Here is a 13,684-nt window from a genome sequence, read left to right on the forward strand (position 1 = left end):
TGGGTAAATATTGAAAAAAGAGCGGAGGTTGGATATATCGATGTCTGCTTTCATGTACTTGATCTAGATCTTGGGGAGATGCCGAAGGAGCAGAAAGAAGTGAATAAATTGTTTGACCAAAAACTGAATAGTAAACTTTGGTTTATTATTATTCATCAATAAAGATTTTTTATATTTCGAAGGATCAAAAACATGCATTTGTCATGTTAGAACGATAAATAAAAACAAACGCCTTCAAGATGTTATTTAACGTTCACTAAAAGTTAATCAATTTTCTGTTATGTCACATCGACTATCGATGTCTCGTTGCAGAATATAGGTCAATTTGACACACATTAAGTTGGCTGGGGATCATAGAAAGAAGTGGCATTACAATCTCTCCATAAAGGTAGTGAAATTGAAACAAATGGTGAAAATTGAAATTTTGATATGAAATTCTGAGATTTCCACATTCGTATTTGTCAAACTTCTATGATAGTTGAATATTTCAGTAGAAAATAAACTTTGTCCATCACGTTGATGCATTTTCAGAACCCAACAGAGAAAATACGACGTTAGATAAGATTAGATTTAATCGAATAGGTTCCGTTTCAAGCCCACCCAATGGTCTATTATGCCCCCATCAGAGCTATTCTTGCCATAACGTGATCTATAGCTCGCCTTCCAGTTCCAGAGTTCTGAAGAACTCCATAGTATCTGGAATGGCTTCAAAAAGGCTAATTCCTCACTTCTACAAGTTTCTTGTCCAAAACAGATTTTGCGATGGCTAGTGATGGCGATGCATTCCGTTCACCAGGTGATCCGGAGATTCTTCCTCCTCCTCACTGAATCTGATAGACCCATTCTCATGAGGTATTTCCTAAGGCGACAATGCCCTGTGAGAAATCCAGTGAGTAGATCTAGTATATTCTTGCTAAGATCCAGATACTTCTTGGATCTCGCAGTGTCGAAGTTTCAAAGAAACTTTTTGAAATGGAAAACTTTCTTGTCAGGTTAATGTCTACACATCATTTGGTACCAGTCCCAAATACTCCAGTGCCAGTCCCCGTCTTGATTTTGGAACCTTCATGTACCATTTGATGGTGTTCTTTTTGAGAACTGGGATTGTAGACTCCCTTTTCCAATCTTTTTTTCCACTTAGTATCGTAATGAAGGCTTTTTAAATGCTAATTTTCTTTATCATCTCGTCACTGGGAAGGTTCACTGATGGTATAAGATACGACGTTACAGGTGATCAATCGGCTTGAGTTAAAGTGTTAACTGAACTTAAAAGCCATAAGACCTGAGTCCTCATGCAAAATATAGTGAAATGTCGTTTGTGCAATGCCTAGTTTCTAAGATCGACAATAAATCGACAAACCTGGATTTTTGTCATCACTATCAACAACATTCTCAGTTGTTCTTGAGTGAACACATGCTTTGGATTGTTGACATCACTAGCTTTTCCCAACAACTCAAATGTTTCTACCAGTTTTACTATTAATTTCCGTCAGAGAAGGTGCTTCACGACTACCCAAAAGTGCTTTTGTTTCAAATTTTCAGTGAATTTTAACAATTTCATTGTGATTTTCAAGCGTCTATCTTTCATTTTTAGTAATGGTGTAGTTTTAAATTGTCTAATGTCAATCAAAAGATACAGCCTCACAAACGACAGCTACCCAAATAGTGAGCTATTCAAAATGGAACCTCTTGTAGGTTGTGGTCCTTATACTGTGACTAAAGTAGTTCACGGCCAAGGACAATTTAGGTGAATAAAAGAACGGGATAAAAATAATTATTCAATTTATTTCAACCCACTAAAAGAGTTTGAAGAAGATGATGTGAAAATCTTTACTCTTCTCGATGTCGATGCAAGTGTAGCACATATGTTGTAGATGCAGTTTCTTTCTTGTAGACTGGTTTGAACTCAATTGAATTATTCGTCCTGAAATGCCGAGTTTTATGGGCATTCAGGCTGTTTTCCATTCGACCGTTAGCAACGCCTTCCTACTGATCCCTTAGGGGTATGTCTTCGTTAATTCCAAGTTTTTACGCCGAATTCTTCCGTTTATAGGATTTTCGTTCTCGGATTTCGAATATTTTCGAGGAAATCGATAGATTCCCCACACTCATTCGAAAATCCTGTACAAGCTATCCTACAAGGCGCTGTTGTCACTGTGTGCAGCCGTAACAAAACGATTGAAGCTATTTTGAAAATTGAATTTGAATAGTTTTTGACGGCAATTTGAAAAATCATGAACGAAACACATAATAATTATGTTTAAATTGCATTTGCAGATAAAACCAAAGATTCCACTCGATCCAATAGGAAATTCTCCTCAATTCGCAGTAGTACTAATAACCCAAATTGAGAATTCCCCATTAGATCTAGCGGACTTCCAACTTCCTCAATGCCACCAACTCGTCAACATCCTCTAACCGTTCTAATTAACAATTTAATATACCTCCACCCATAAAAAGGCAAAGTGCCATAAAACGGTGTTGTAAAAGTGACCAAGTACCGATATCTGATCCTTCCAGAGCGTCATATGTTCGACGCATGACATAAATAAAGTTTATCCCCCATCTCAAACAAATTGCGCGATAAAATGAGGTGAGTTATTATCATTTGGATTTTTTGTTGCAGTGCCTCGAAGAGACGAGCGATCAAACCGCGTTTTTAATGGAGACACCAACGGCCCAGTGCGTCGATCACCTGTGAGGAAGGAGAGGTTGAGGAAGTCCAAGAGGGAGTTAGAAGAGGAGGCAGCGAAAGTATTAGAACAGGCTGGGAAAGTCGAATGCGTGGTATCGTCTAACAGAGGTGAGATATTGGGTGGTGGCCGGTAGGATTGCCGGATCTGACGTGGTTAGATTATTTGTTATAGTGGATTGAAAAATGAGTTGATTTTCTATTCACTGCTTTATTATAATCTGATTTATTTTCTTATATTATTAAGGTTTCATGAGTCTACTTGATGAAGGATATTCAATATAAATATCAAAAAATTCACAACTTTGTGTCTGTTCCTCCACAATAATATATCTTTAAGATATATTTTCGTCTTGGAATATAATCCCAATTCTAAAAATGACAAAATTAATAACCAACCAAAAGAAAATTCAGAATAACTAAAACTGTACAAATTGAGTGAAGGGTTAACAAATTAAAGAACTAAATTAACATAAAGACAGACGTACGTTTAGGAATTTTTGTATTCAATAATACAATTTTTCCTCATCAATGCCGTTTCTTCAGTGAGGATTCACACAGTAATCAATTACTTCAGGTAGTAATTGCTTTCTCTGTGAATCCACACGAGATAAAAGGAGTTTTGCTGAAATTATTTGCCACAAAAAGAATTCTACCAAACCTGAAATACGTTTCTACAAGATGGATGACTCCAAAAAAAACTACTGTTTCTAATTTAATCAATTCATCTTGGTGAGGTTGTTCCTTGTTGAATGCAAATATTCATGTCAACACTTACCGAGAATCCCGAGACAATTCTCGCCGATAAATTAAATTTCAAATCAAACTAATAATGGCTGAAATCTAAAAAACAGGGTACGTATCTTTCCTGAAGTCTAGACAATTATTGAAAATCTTTCAGAAAATTCTCTCTGTTTCTTTATCTGGATACGCGCATCCGTTGGCGCTTCACCGACGACCAATAGCATACGATTAATTGACAAATTACCGCAAACAGTTACGTTTAGTTAGTTTGAAGTTCGTCTATTGCAATGTTTGTGAAGTAGATATACAAATGGTGAGTTGGTAATTTCAGTTATTTTGTTGAACTATAAGGCACTGATGAGAAAAAATTGTATTATTAAATACAAAAATTCCGAAACGTAAGTCTGTCTTTATGTTAATTTAGTTATTTAATTTGTTTACTCAATTTCTACAGTTTTAGTTATGTCGAATTTTTTTTTGGTTAGTTATTAATTTTGTCATTTTTAGAATTGGAATTATATTCCAAGACAAAAATAAACCAAATATATCTCAAAGATATATTATTGTGGAGGAATAGACACAAAGTTGTCAATTTTTTGATATTTATTTCTTCTTATAGTTGCGTTGGCTATAGTATTCGATAATCGATGTCATAAAATATTCCAGAATCATAAAGATTTAGAGGAACTCGTAGAGCTCTGTTCATTTATAAATACTAAGATACAGTTGGGTTTAATTCCCTGCACAAATCTCAAATATTTCTACCATGATGTCCCAAATATTCATCATTCCCAACTGTACGAATATTTGCACGTTTTGAGATGAAGATTTCCAGGTCACCTAGAGATCTAAAAGATAAGGGCATCATCTTCACATCGAGTTCAACATTCTACGGTAGACAGAAGTTAACATCGCTTTATCCGTGATTTCTCTACTCGGGAAAAGAAGTTCAACACGACGAACAGAATCCATCATGATCTAAACACATCACGAATTTCCTCAATGCCCGATATATCCACACAGAATACTTTAAATCTCATCAGATGACTTTTTTACAACTGAACAATAACGGTCCTGCCCTCTTCTATGCTCTAAGGCATCCGTCATGGGTAGATTCAAACAGAAAACTAATGGGCATTTTCATTATATCAATATATACATTTCATTTCTTTATGTGCAGATGAAGAACTTATTCAATACGTATCTTTGACCAATTAATTTGAAAAACCTATTTACTAAAGGGTTTTTTTTAGAGCTATAGAACTTTTAATTTCAATAAAACAAAGATGGATTATTCGATTGACATGAATTTTATTTATCCGCAAGATAATCTTGTGGCATTACATTTTAAATATGATTTCTGGCATATGACCACGGCTGGCTCGGATGTAGTCCAATCTGGACGTCCAATTTTCGATGACTTTTTCCAACATTTGTGGCCGTATATCGGCAATAACAAGGCGAATGTTGTCTTCCAAATGGTCAAGGGTTTGTGGCTTATCCGCATAGACCAATGACTTCACATAGCCCCACAGAAAGTAGTCTAGCGGTGTTAAATCACAAGATCTTGGAGGCCAATTCACAGGTCCAAAACGTGAAATTAGGCGGTCACCAAACGTGTCTTTCAATAAATCGATTATGGCACGAGCTGTGTGACATGTTGCGCCGTCTTGTTGGAACCACAGCTCCTGGACATCATGATTGTTCAATTCAGGAATGAAAAAGTTAGTAATTATGGCTCTATACCGATCACCATTGACTGTAACGTTCTGGCCATCATCGTTTTTGAAGAAGTACGGACCAATGATTTCACCAGCCCATAAAGCGCACCAAACAGTCAGTTTTTCTGGATGTAACGGTGTTTCGACATACACTTGAGGATTAGCTTCACTCCAAATGCGGCAGTTTTATTTGTTGACGTAGCCATTCAACCAGAAGTGCGCTTCATCGCTAAACAAAATAAAATGGACGTAGTGCGCGATACGTATTCCGCACAGAACCATTATTTTTGAAATGAAATTGCACTATTTGCAAGCGTGAGTCTATTCATGATGAATTGCCAAACCAAACTGAGAATAAATCACTTGACAGCCGTCAAATCGGTCGCCATCTTGAACAGTAATGCCAACTTAAAGTTAAATACCTCGAAAAAAAAACACCCGTAATATTTAGAACAAAACTTGAAAAATACGATCTCATTATTTTCTGTCCACTTCGTCTTTAGATTCGCGAATATACCTCTGCAATTTCTTCTGCCTTGACTTTGTTCTCACCATTATCCCCACACTTAGCTTCGATAGGTTTGCATTAGAGAAGAAAAAAACACCGTAGATCTATTGTGTTACGTCGGATCATCTATTAGCTGCTTAATTGAACATCTTATGGTCGTAAATGATCACCCGGCTCTCAAATATCGTATACTAAAAGTTAATGACCCAACGCGCTCTCTACAACATCGCATTTTCACAATTTATATCACTCTATTAAGCAATATCATCAGACTTCCTTCGACAATGGACAGTTTCCTCCCATAATTTTTTTTTATAGCACGATCTTACGGGCTCCAGCTGGGACGGATAAGAAGCGATATGATGAGATTCACCATCTGATCCGTCAGAGAAGGACCAATTAAAACGGTGCTTCGAAGTGTGTCACAATGATATATTCGGAAATATTAGAGGCTTACTTATTCATAAGTTTTTTTTGTCGTTTCACTCAATTCAAACGATCAGAAAAGGCGGGAAGATGTGACGTCATTGGAATAATGAGTTTGTATTCGTTGAATGTTACAAATTGCATTGATGCCACGTTGTTATCAATTTACACAAAGATTAAATGACGTGCAGCCGTCAATAAAAAAGATTGGTCACAGTACGATAGTTAAACGAAGTTATAATTATTTTATATTGAATGTAATGTGTAAAATGATGTATTTTGATAAAACAATCAGAGAAGTACATGTAATTTGTCCAATAAATATGAAATTCGTGAAGTTATCGAGGACATAAGGCTTCAAATGTTCGAATTGGTCATGGAAAATTACCTGAAAGGATATGGTGTTGAAAACGTAGCCATAGCATCAATTTGCCAGATAACTTTTTTATCGTTAATGGCATTCATTTCCTTTTTACAATAAAATAAGCATCCATTGATTTCTCCCAAAATATACTCTTTTTTTTTTCCATATCAAAATAAAAGCCCCTATTGGAAAAACCTCTATATTTGCCCAAGCTAAGGTTATCCAAGCTATTGGATCGGATGCATTTTGTTTTACAGCTGAAACCCTAGCTATGTGTGCTCAAAAGTGTTTGAAAATTAACCTCAGAAACTCTGTGACACAGAATAATCTTCTTCCAGTGTCTCTTCTAGTGAAGATTGACTACAACCATGGCACAACGTTTCCGATTTGAGCGGTGTGAACCAACGTCCTTGTCCACTCTCTCATCATCTTCATCAAGGAGTGTTGTCTTCATCCTGGCCCTCGTTTTACCTCTAATCTGGCCTGGACATTCAGGCATCCATCCCAGAACAAAGTATAAACTTATAGCATTCAACCAATGATGTCCGAAGATGTGTTACTCAAATGTATCCTCTTTCGCTCAAATTCTGATCTAGCATACTCTCTTCTTGATCTTATTTACATGTCTGGGCCTAGACTGTCAGTTATCCAGCATTCCAAGTATTTGATTCTGTTCACTTGTTCTAGGCACTGGTCCTCTAAAACCATGTTGGCTGTTATATTATTGGCCTTCAAGATTACCTTGACCTCTTTCTTTTTCAAATTAATATACCGTATTGTCGTAAAAATGATATTAATGGAAATAAACAGGTCGATAAACTTGCAAAAAGGGCATCATGCTAGACCTGAAGATGACAAAATATAACCAACCTTTGGTAGAGACAAGTGGATTCCTAATATCATTCTAGCCAATATGAAACTAAGAAATGTGAACTGTGGGGTCAAAACAGACTCTAAAATATCAGTTCACCGATTGTTCTCCAACAAACACTGTTCATTTTTTTGCAGAGTAGTGTGAAGAACAAATAAGCAACAAATAACAAGAGAGCTGGGTGTCACAGAGTACAAGAAAATCTTCACTTATATTAAAACAATGTCGAGAAGAATCCCTTGCATCCGAGAAATCGCAAAGTTATTCTGGCAACTTTCTAGCAACAAACTGGGCTATTAACTATGCAAGAATGTAACTAATACGATGGCTATGAATTGGAACGATGCAATCGGAATTAATTCACAGGATAAATCAAACGTTTTTATCGATTCGCGAATGTGCTGTGACATTCGAGGTGATTTGTCATAGGAGTGATTGTAATTAAATAGTTAGATCTGGTGTTGATTTGATCCGTAGCTCATATAACGAGGGGATTGGATGGATGCGACCTATTTCTTGACGTTTTTACGACAGCCGAGGGTCCTTGTTGCATAACTGCGGTGAATTTGTGCTGTTTGCGATGAAGGTTGGCAATTTTCAAGTCAATTTACGCAAATTCAACAATTTGTGGACAAAATTTCAAGCAATATAGCTAAATTTTCTTTGGTTGCGAGACACAGGATGATAAAGTTCGATTTTTTTATTTTTTTTTCCTTATAGCACATTCTCTTCACAAGATATTCAACTTGAATTTGGCATAGATATTCCTATTAGTGATTAGTGCTTCCTCGGTCGCTTAGTGGTTAGAGCATCGGACTAGTTATTCGGAGTTTGCGGCTTCAAGTCCCGCTCGAGGAGGTACTTTTTCCAGAATTGAGAAATTTTCTGGATGCCGTGAAAATAACTTCATATATGAAATAGAGTTTGGTCCTGTACTACACCTTTTGTTTTCTCCTAAGATAGTAATCCTTCTAGGAATTAAACAGTTTCCTCTAATCTCTATTTTCATTAGTCTTATTATGCTCAAACTCTTTCCTAGAGTTGTTTTCGTCTTGAGATAAAATCTTCTGAAAATGGAGAGCTTTTATTTTCAATTATTGAATTTTTTATCTCTGTAATGTCCTATGATCAAGTTAATGCCAACATTTCTTTGCGGAATATAGAAAACAGCTAGTATTATGATGAGTATGAAGAAATAATAAACATGAAAAATGTAATAACAAAAAGAAACCCTTGTCTTACCCTACGATACGCCTATGCGTACCACGTGATTTGTTGGTTAGGCTCAATATTTCGTATTTTATATTTAATTTATATAATAAAGCATCAAAAACACTAATGTCCTTACTTATAAGACGTGCATTTGTCTAGAATTAAACTTTCAAATGATGGCAAAATTATTGAAGCAACAACAAAAATAAAGTCATTCAAAACTACGAATTCGTTATTATTCAATTTTTCTTTCTTCTCACTTAAAAGTTGAATTCATTTCGCGAAGAAGGACTTAATTTCTAAAGGCAATCGTTTTCAGGAGTTCTTTTTTGGGCAAATCTTCACAAAGTAGTGAAACGTATATTCGTGGGAAATTTTTCAAGGATGGTATCATTGGAATATTCGTAACATTTCGATGTCTCAGAATCTAAAGTTTTAACATTTTAACAGTGTTTAGACTTCATCAATAAAGCGAGTTATCCAAAAATCACACGGAAAAATTATGATATAATTATCTATTTCTCTGATCTGATAATATCTTTCAGAAAACGGACTAATTTGTTTGAAATTTTTCGGTCATTAGAAGGTAGAATCCTAAAAACTGCAAATCCGACTCTGAGTTCTCACATCTAGTCCAGAAATATTCCAAATCCGCCACCTTATCAAGTCGCCATTAGCTTTTTCAATTTTTCAATTCCAAATACAGATTTCCCGTACTGCGTAATGGTAATTCTTAAATTTGCCTGCATAATAAGTGTTGCAATACATCAAGACCACCCTATATGGAAAAACAACTGAAATCTGTGTTAATTGGCTCGGGTTTGGTGATAGTTGCATAGCGAGATGTTGAGTACTATTGGAAATATTTCAGGCACTTATCCAACCACATCATGATATTAAATTTTATGGCTGAGTAATGAGGAATTATATAACTGAAAGGTATATCCGGAAATTGAAGAAATTCCTTCACCGTTAAATAATTGATTGTGAATAACTGCATGTTTAAATGATTGAATAATTTTCGAATGGACCAAAGGTATTTCTAATTATCCTCAGGATCGTAACGTGTGTGTGACCTTTAGTTTATGAAGATCGTTGTTGAAATGGTGTTAAACGCTAATAAAAATTCTATTGTGGTCGATACAAACTAGGAATTCATCATTCCCTCATTTAATTAACAATTAGATAGATAATTAATAATAATTTTTCTCTTCTAGACCTCTGTGAGACCCCTTATAAGTTTCTTCTAATTCAGAGCTGAAACTGGACGCAGAGACTTAAAATTTTCAGGATACGTTGCAAGTCTGCAAGTGTTGGTCCTTGATAGGCCAAATCTGGATAATAGTTTCGGAGTTTAAGCCACCAGAAATTCCCTTTTCTTGATACTTAGAAAAATACCTGTTCAAGACATATTAAACTTGGCAATGAGCTGTAAAAGAACGATTAATATCATGCAAATTTTTCATTTTATTTTGAAAAGGCGATCAAATTCATCTATTTTGGATTGTATTTCTATTATAAACTTCAGAAAAACATCAATTCAAGAAGTTGGAGGACAATTCATGAATACAGGGTCCTCCAATAGAGGCGCGATAGTCCATTTCTTTTTTTTTTGCACTTTCGTGGTTTTAATTCAGAAAATCAAATATATCAACCCTCGCTTCATAAATGTTGTCGGTTTTCGAGATATTTAACATGACATTTTTTTTCAATTTCAATTTTTCAATTGAAATATTTGATATCAGAAAGTTATGGTGAGTCTTATTGTCATTTGTTATCAATATCAAACATGAGTAATTCTATCGAAAAATATATCTGAAATAGACCTATGGTGTATTCAAAGAAATTTAGTAAATTTTCATTTTCTAAGTTTGGCGAACTGTTTTCATTTCCCATATCTTCCACATTTCAAATCGAACACTCTGTACATTTTTGATCCATAATATGTTCAAACACACCCTTCACAAATTTCATATATCATATGGTGAAATCCACTAGTTTTTCTCAAATCAACCCTTTTTTTTCAGAAATGTTAAATAGTCATATTTCTTCCTCGAATAAGCATTTTTTGAATAAGCTGTTTCAAGAAAAACCAGTGCATTTCACTTAGTGAAATTTTTAGATTCTTCGTTTGTGCATCTTATAAATCAATAATACACAGGCTGTTCAACTTGAAACAACAAATATTCTGAAAATTTTTATTTACAAAATTCGGCAAGCTGTTTTTCATACCCTGTATGAATGATATTTGACTTAAAAAAATTCAAATAGGTTTCACCACCTCTTTGTAATATATTCCGAGTGACCAATATTGAAAAAAACTGACATGCTGAATATTTCGAAAACCTTCAATATTAATGCACCAATTTAGGATTTATAAAAGTATTCTGCATTTTTTACGTATAAACTGAAAAAAAAGTTGAAAAAAAACATACAACTAATTGAAAAACAAAATAAAGACCCGCTCAGGAAAATTGAACACCCTGTGTAACCGAAAATAGTTTTATGACATAGTACTCGAATGATAGTAGGTATACATCATTAAATTTTTAGATTTCTATCTCTTTCCTAACAAGAGATATGGATCTCTACGCCACTGTTGCAGGACTCCGTGTATGTTAGCTAATTCAGGAGTTATTGATCTAATATCGAACAAAGAGCATAGTGAAATACTGAGAGCATACTTCCTTTCAAACTACAAGACCGCCTACAAGCACAATGCATCACATAAAATCAATCCAAAGTCATGACATATTTCCTATCAGCAAGGAATTCGATAAAGACATTGATTAATTATGTTGAATCCAGCCTCGTTCATCGACATTTTTCTCGGGAAAACTGCAAAACGTGCTACTTAGTACAGAGTCGTGTCAATCAAGTCCTTAGAATCAGGTTACGAGTCTTGGGAACTAGGAGTAGTCGTTTAGTATTCTGGAAAAAAGTATCTAGATTCGATATTGAAATGTATATAGGTAAAGGTTGTTTTTTTAGAACTATATAACTTTAAATTGCAATAAAACAACGATGGATTATTCGATTGACTTGAATTTTATTTATCCGCAAGATAATCTTCTGGCATTACATTTTGAATATGATTTCTGGCATATGACCGCCACGGCTGGCTCCCATGTAGTCCAATCTGGACGTCCAATTTTCGATGACTTTTTCCAACATTTGTGGCCGTATATTGGCAATAACACGGCGAATGTTGTCTTCCAAATGATCAAGGGTTTGTGGCTTATCCGCATAGACCAATGACTTTACATAGCCCCACAGAAAGTTGTCTAGCGGTGTTAATTCACAAGATCACGGAGGCCAATTCGCAGGTCCAAAACGTGAAATTAGGCGGTCACCAAACGTGTCTTTCAATAAATCGATTGTGGCACGAGCTGTGTGACATGTTGCGCCGTCTTGTTGGAACCACAGCTCCTGGACATCATGGTTGTTCAATTCAGGAATGAGAAAGTTAGTAATCATGGCTCTATACCGATCACCATTGACTGTAATGTTCTGGCCATCATCGTTTTTGAAGAAGTACGGACCAATGATTTCACCAGCCCATAAAGCGCACCAAACAGTCAGTTTTTCTGGATGTAACGGTGTTTCGACATACACTTGAGGATTAGCTTCACTCAAAATGTGGCAGTTTTGTTCGTTGACGTAGCCATTCAACCAGAAGTGCTCTTCATCGCTAAATAAAATAAAATGGACGTAGTGCGCGATACGTATTCCGCACAGAACCATTATTTTCGAAATAAAATTGCACTATTTGCAAGCGTTGTTCTACTCACGATGAATTGCCAAACCAAACTGAGAATAAATCACTTGACAGCTGTTAAATCGGTCGCCATCTTGAACAGTAATGCCAACTTAAAGTTGTATACCTCGAAAAAAACACCCGTTAATTTTGAAGATCGTATCGAGTATTATCTAACCCTAAAATTCGCTTCAAAATATCCAACGATAATAAAATAACAGCGAAAATAGTGGAAGACAAAATATAGAATTTAATTTAAACGTTAATACTTGAAGTGCGTTGTTGCGCCACCATCAAAATATAGCTTCGGGTGTCGATTACCAGCGCCGCGCAACGCACATACGTATTAATATATCAACTCGATATTTCGAACTTTTTTTTCGCGAAGGTTCCATATTTCAGGATAATGGCCACAATTTCTTGCATTACCTGGGACATTTCCATATTTCAGCGGTCGTAACAGGTGTCATAACCGTCTTAGATCTGGCGGGATTAAGCTAGGAATATGAATAGCAGGACGGCCTGGGTAGGTGTGGAATTATGCACTTTGATATCTGGGTGGCAATAAAGATAGCCGCGGAGAAAGGAAAAGTTATTTGAATATGCGTTTCTGAAAGGGGGGGGAGATAATCTGGTTGGGAATTCGTCATTTCTCGCATCCTGAAGAAGTGCAGGAACGAAATTCCTGCTGATGAATTATAGCGTTACTTTCTTCATTCTAGTACTTTATTTCTAGGAAAGATGCTTCTCAGTATGTGACACTCGAAAGGTAGTTGTCAAATCACTAGCACAGCTAGTGGGGCTTTGGCACTGCCTCCCTCCCCCACAAGTAAGAACAATTCAGAGAAAGTTTGTCAATGAAAAGAACATTATACGATGCGTGTATTTAAAGTAAGGTCTCCATTTATTTTTTTCACATTAAATAACATTTATTTACTAAGTTTTGTACATTGCTGTAAAGCTTGAAATCTAAGCTATTTTTATGCGTAATCGCCATTCACTTCGATGAGCTTCCTCATTCGTACGACAAACTTCTTGGAGTTTTTGGGCCAACTCATTGAGAGTCAACCTGCGATCTTTCAGCACAAGCGCCTCAACTTTCCGGACTGTTTCGTCCGAGTGTGACGGCCTTCCGCTGCACTCCTCGTCGTGAACGTTTAATCGGCCAACAGAAAATTCTCTACACCATTTTCGAACGTTTTTCACGTCCATACATTTCTCACCATACACTTCTTCCAATTGACGATGAATTTCTATAGGTCTTAATGACTGTCTTAATGACTGAACGCAACTCGCACCTGGCGGGAGCGACAATCGGCACTTCCATTGCAAATGTCTGCTACGTCAAGACTGAGCGTCCTAATGAGCTCCACCAGGTGTCGATTGGTG

The 13,684-nt window shown here is 35.9% G+C and overlaps 1 protein-coding gene across 2 annotated transcripts in view; it reads left to right on the forward strand.

Annotated features, from left to right (window-relative positions):
* LOC123688589 (E3 ubiquitin-protein ligase RBBP6) overlaps positions 1-13,684 on the forward strand; it is a 231,934-nt gene that overhangs the window by 173,192 nt on the left and 45,058 nt on the right. For both annotated transcript variants that reach the window (XM_045627175.1, XM_045627176.1), the window contains one exon: positions 2,627-2,803. In XM_045627175.1, the coding sequence (XP_045483131.1) occupies positions 2,627-2,803 (177 nt within the window). The remainder of the gene's footprint in view (positions 1-2,626; positions 2,804-13,684) is intronic.

Source organism: Harmonia axyridis, chromosome 1 (assembly GCF_914767665.1).
Source record: "Harmonia axyridis chromosome 1, icHarAxyr1.1, whole genome shotgun sequence".
In the NCBI taxonomy this organism is placed as follows: Eukaryota; Metazoa; Arthropoda; class Insecta; order Coleoptera; family Coccinellidae; genus Harmonia; species Harmonia axyridis.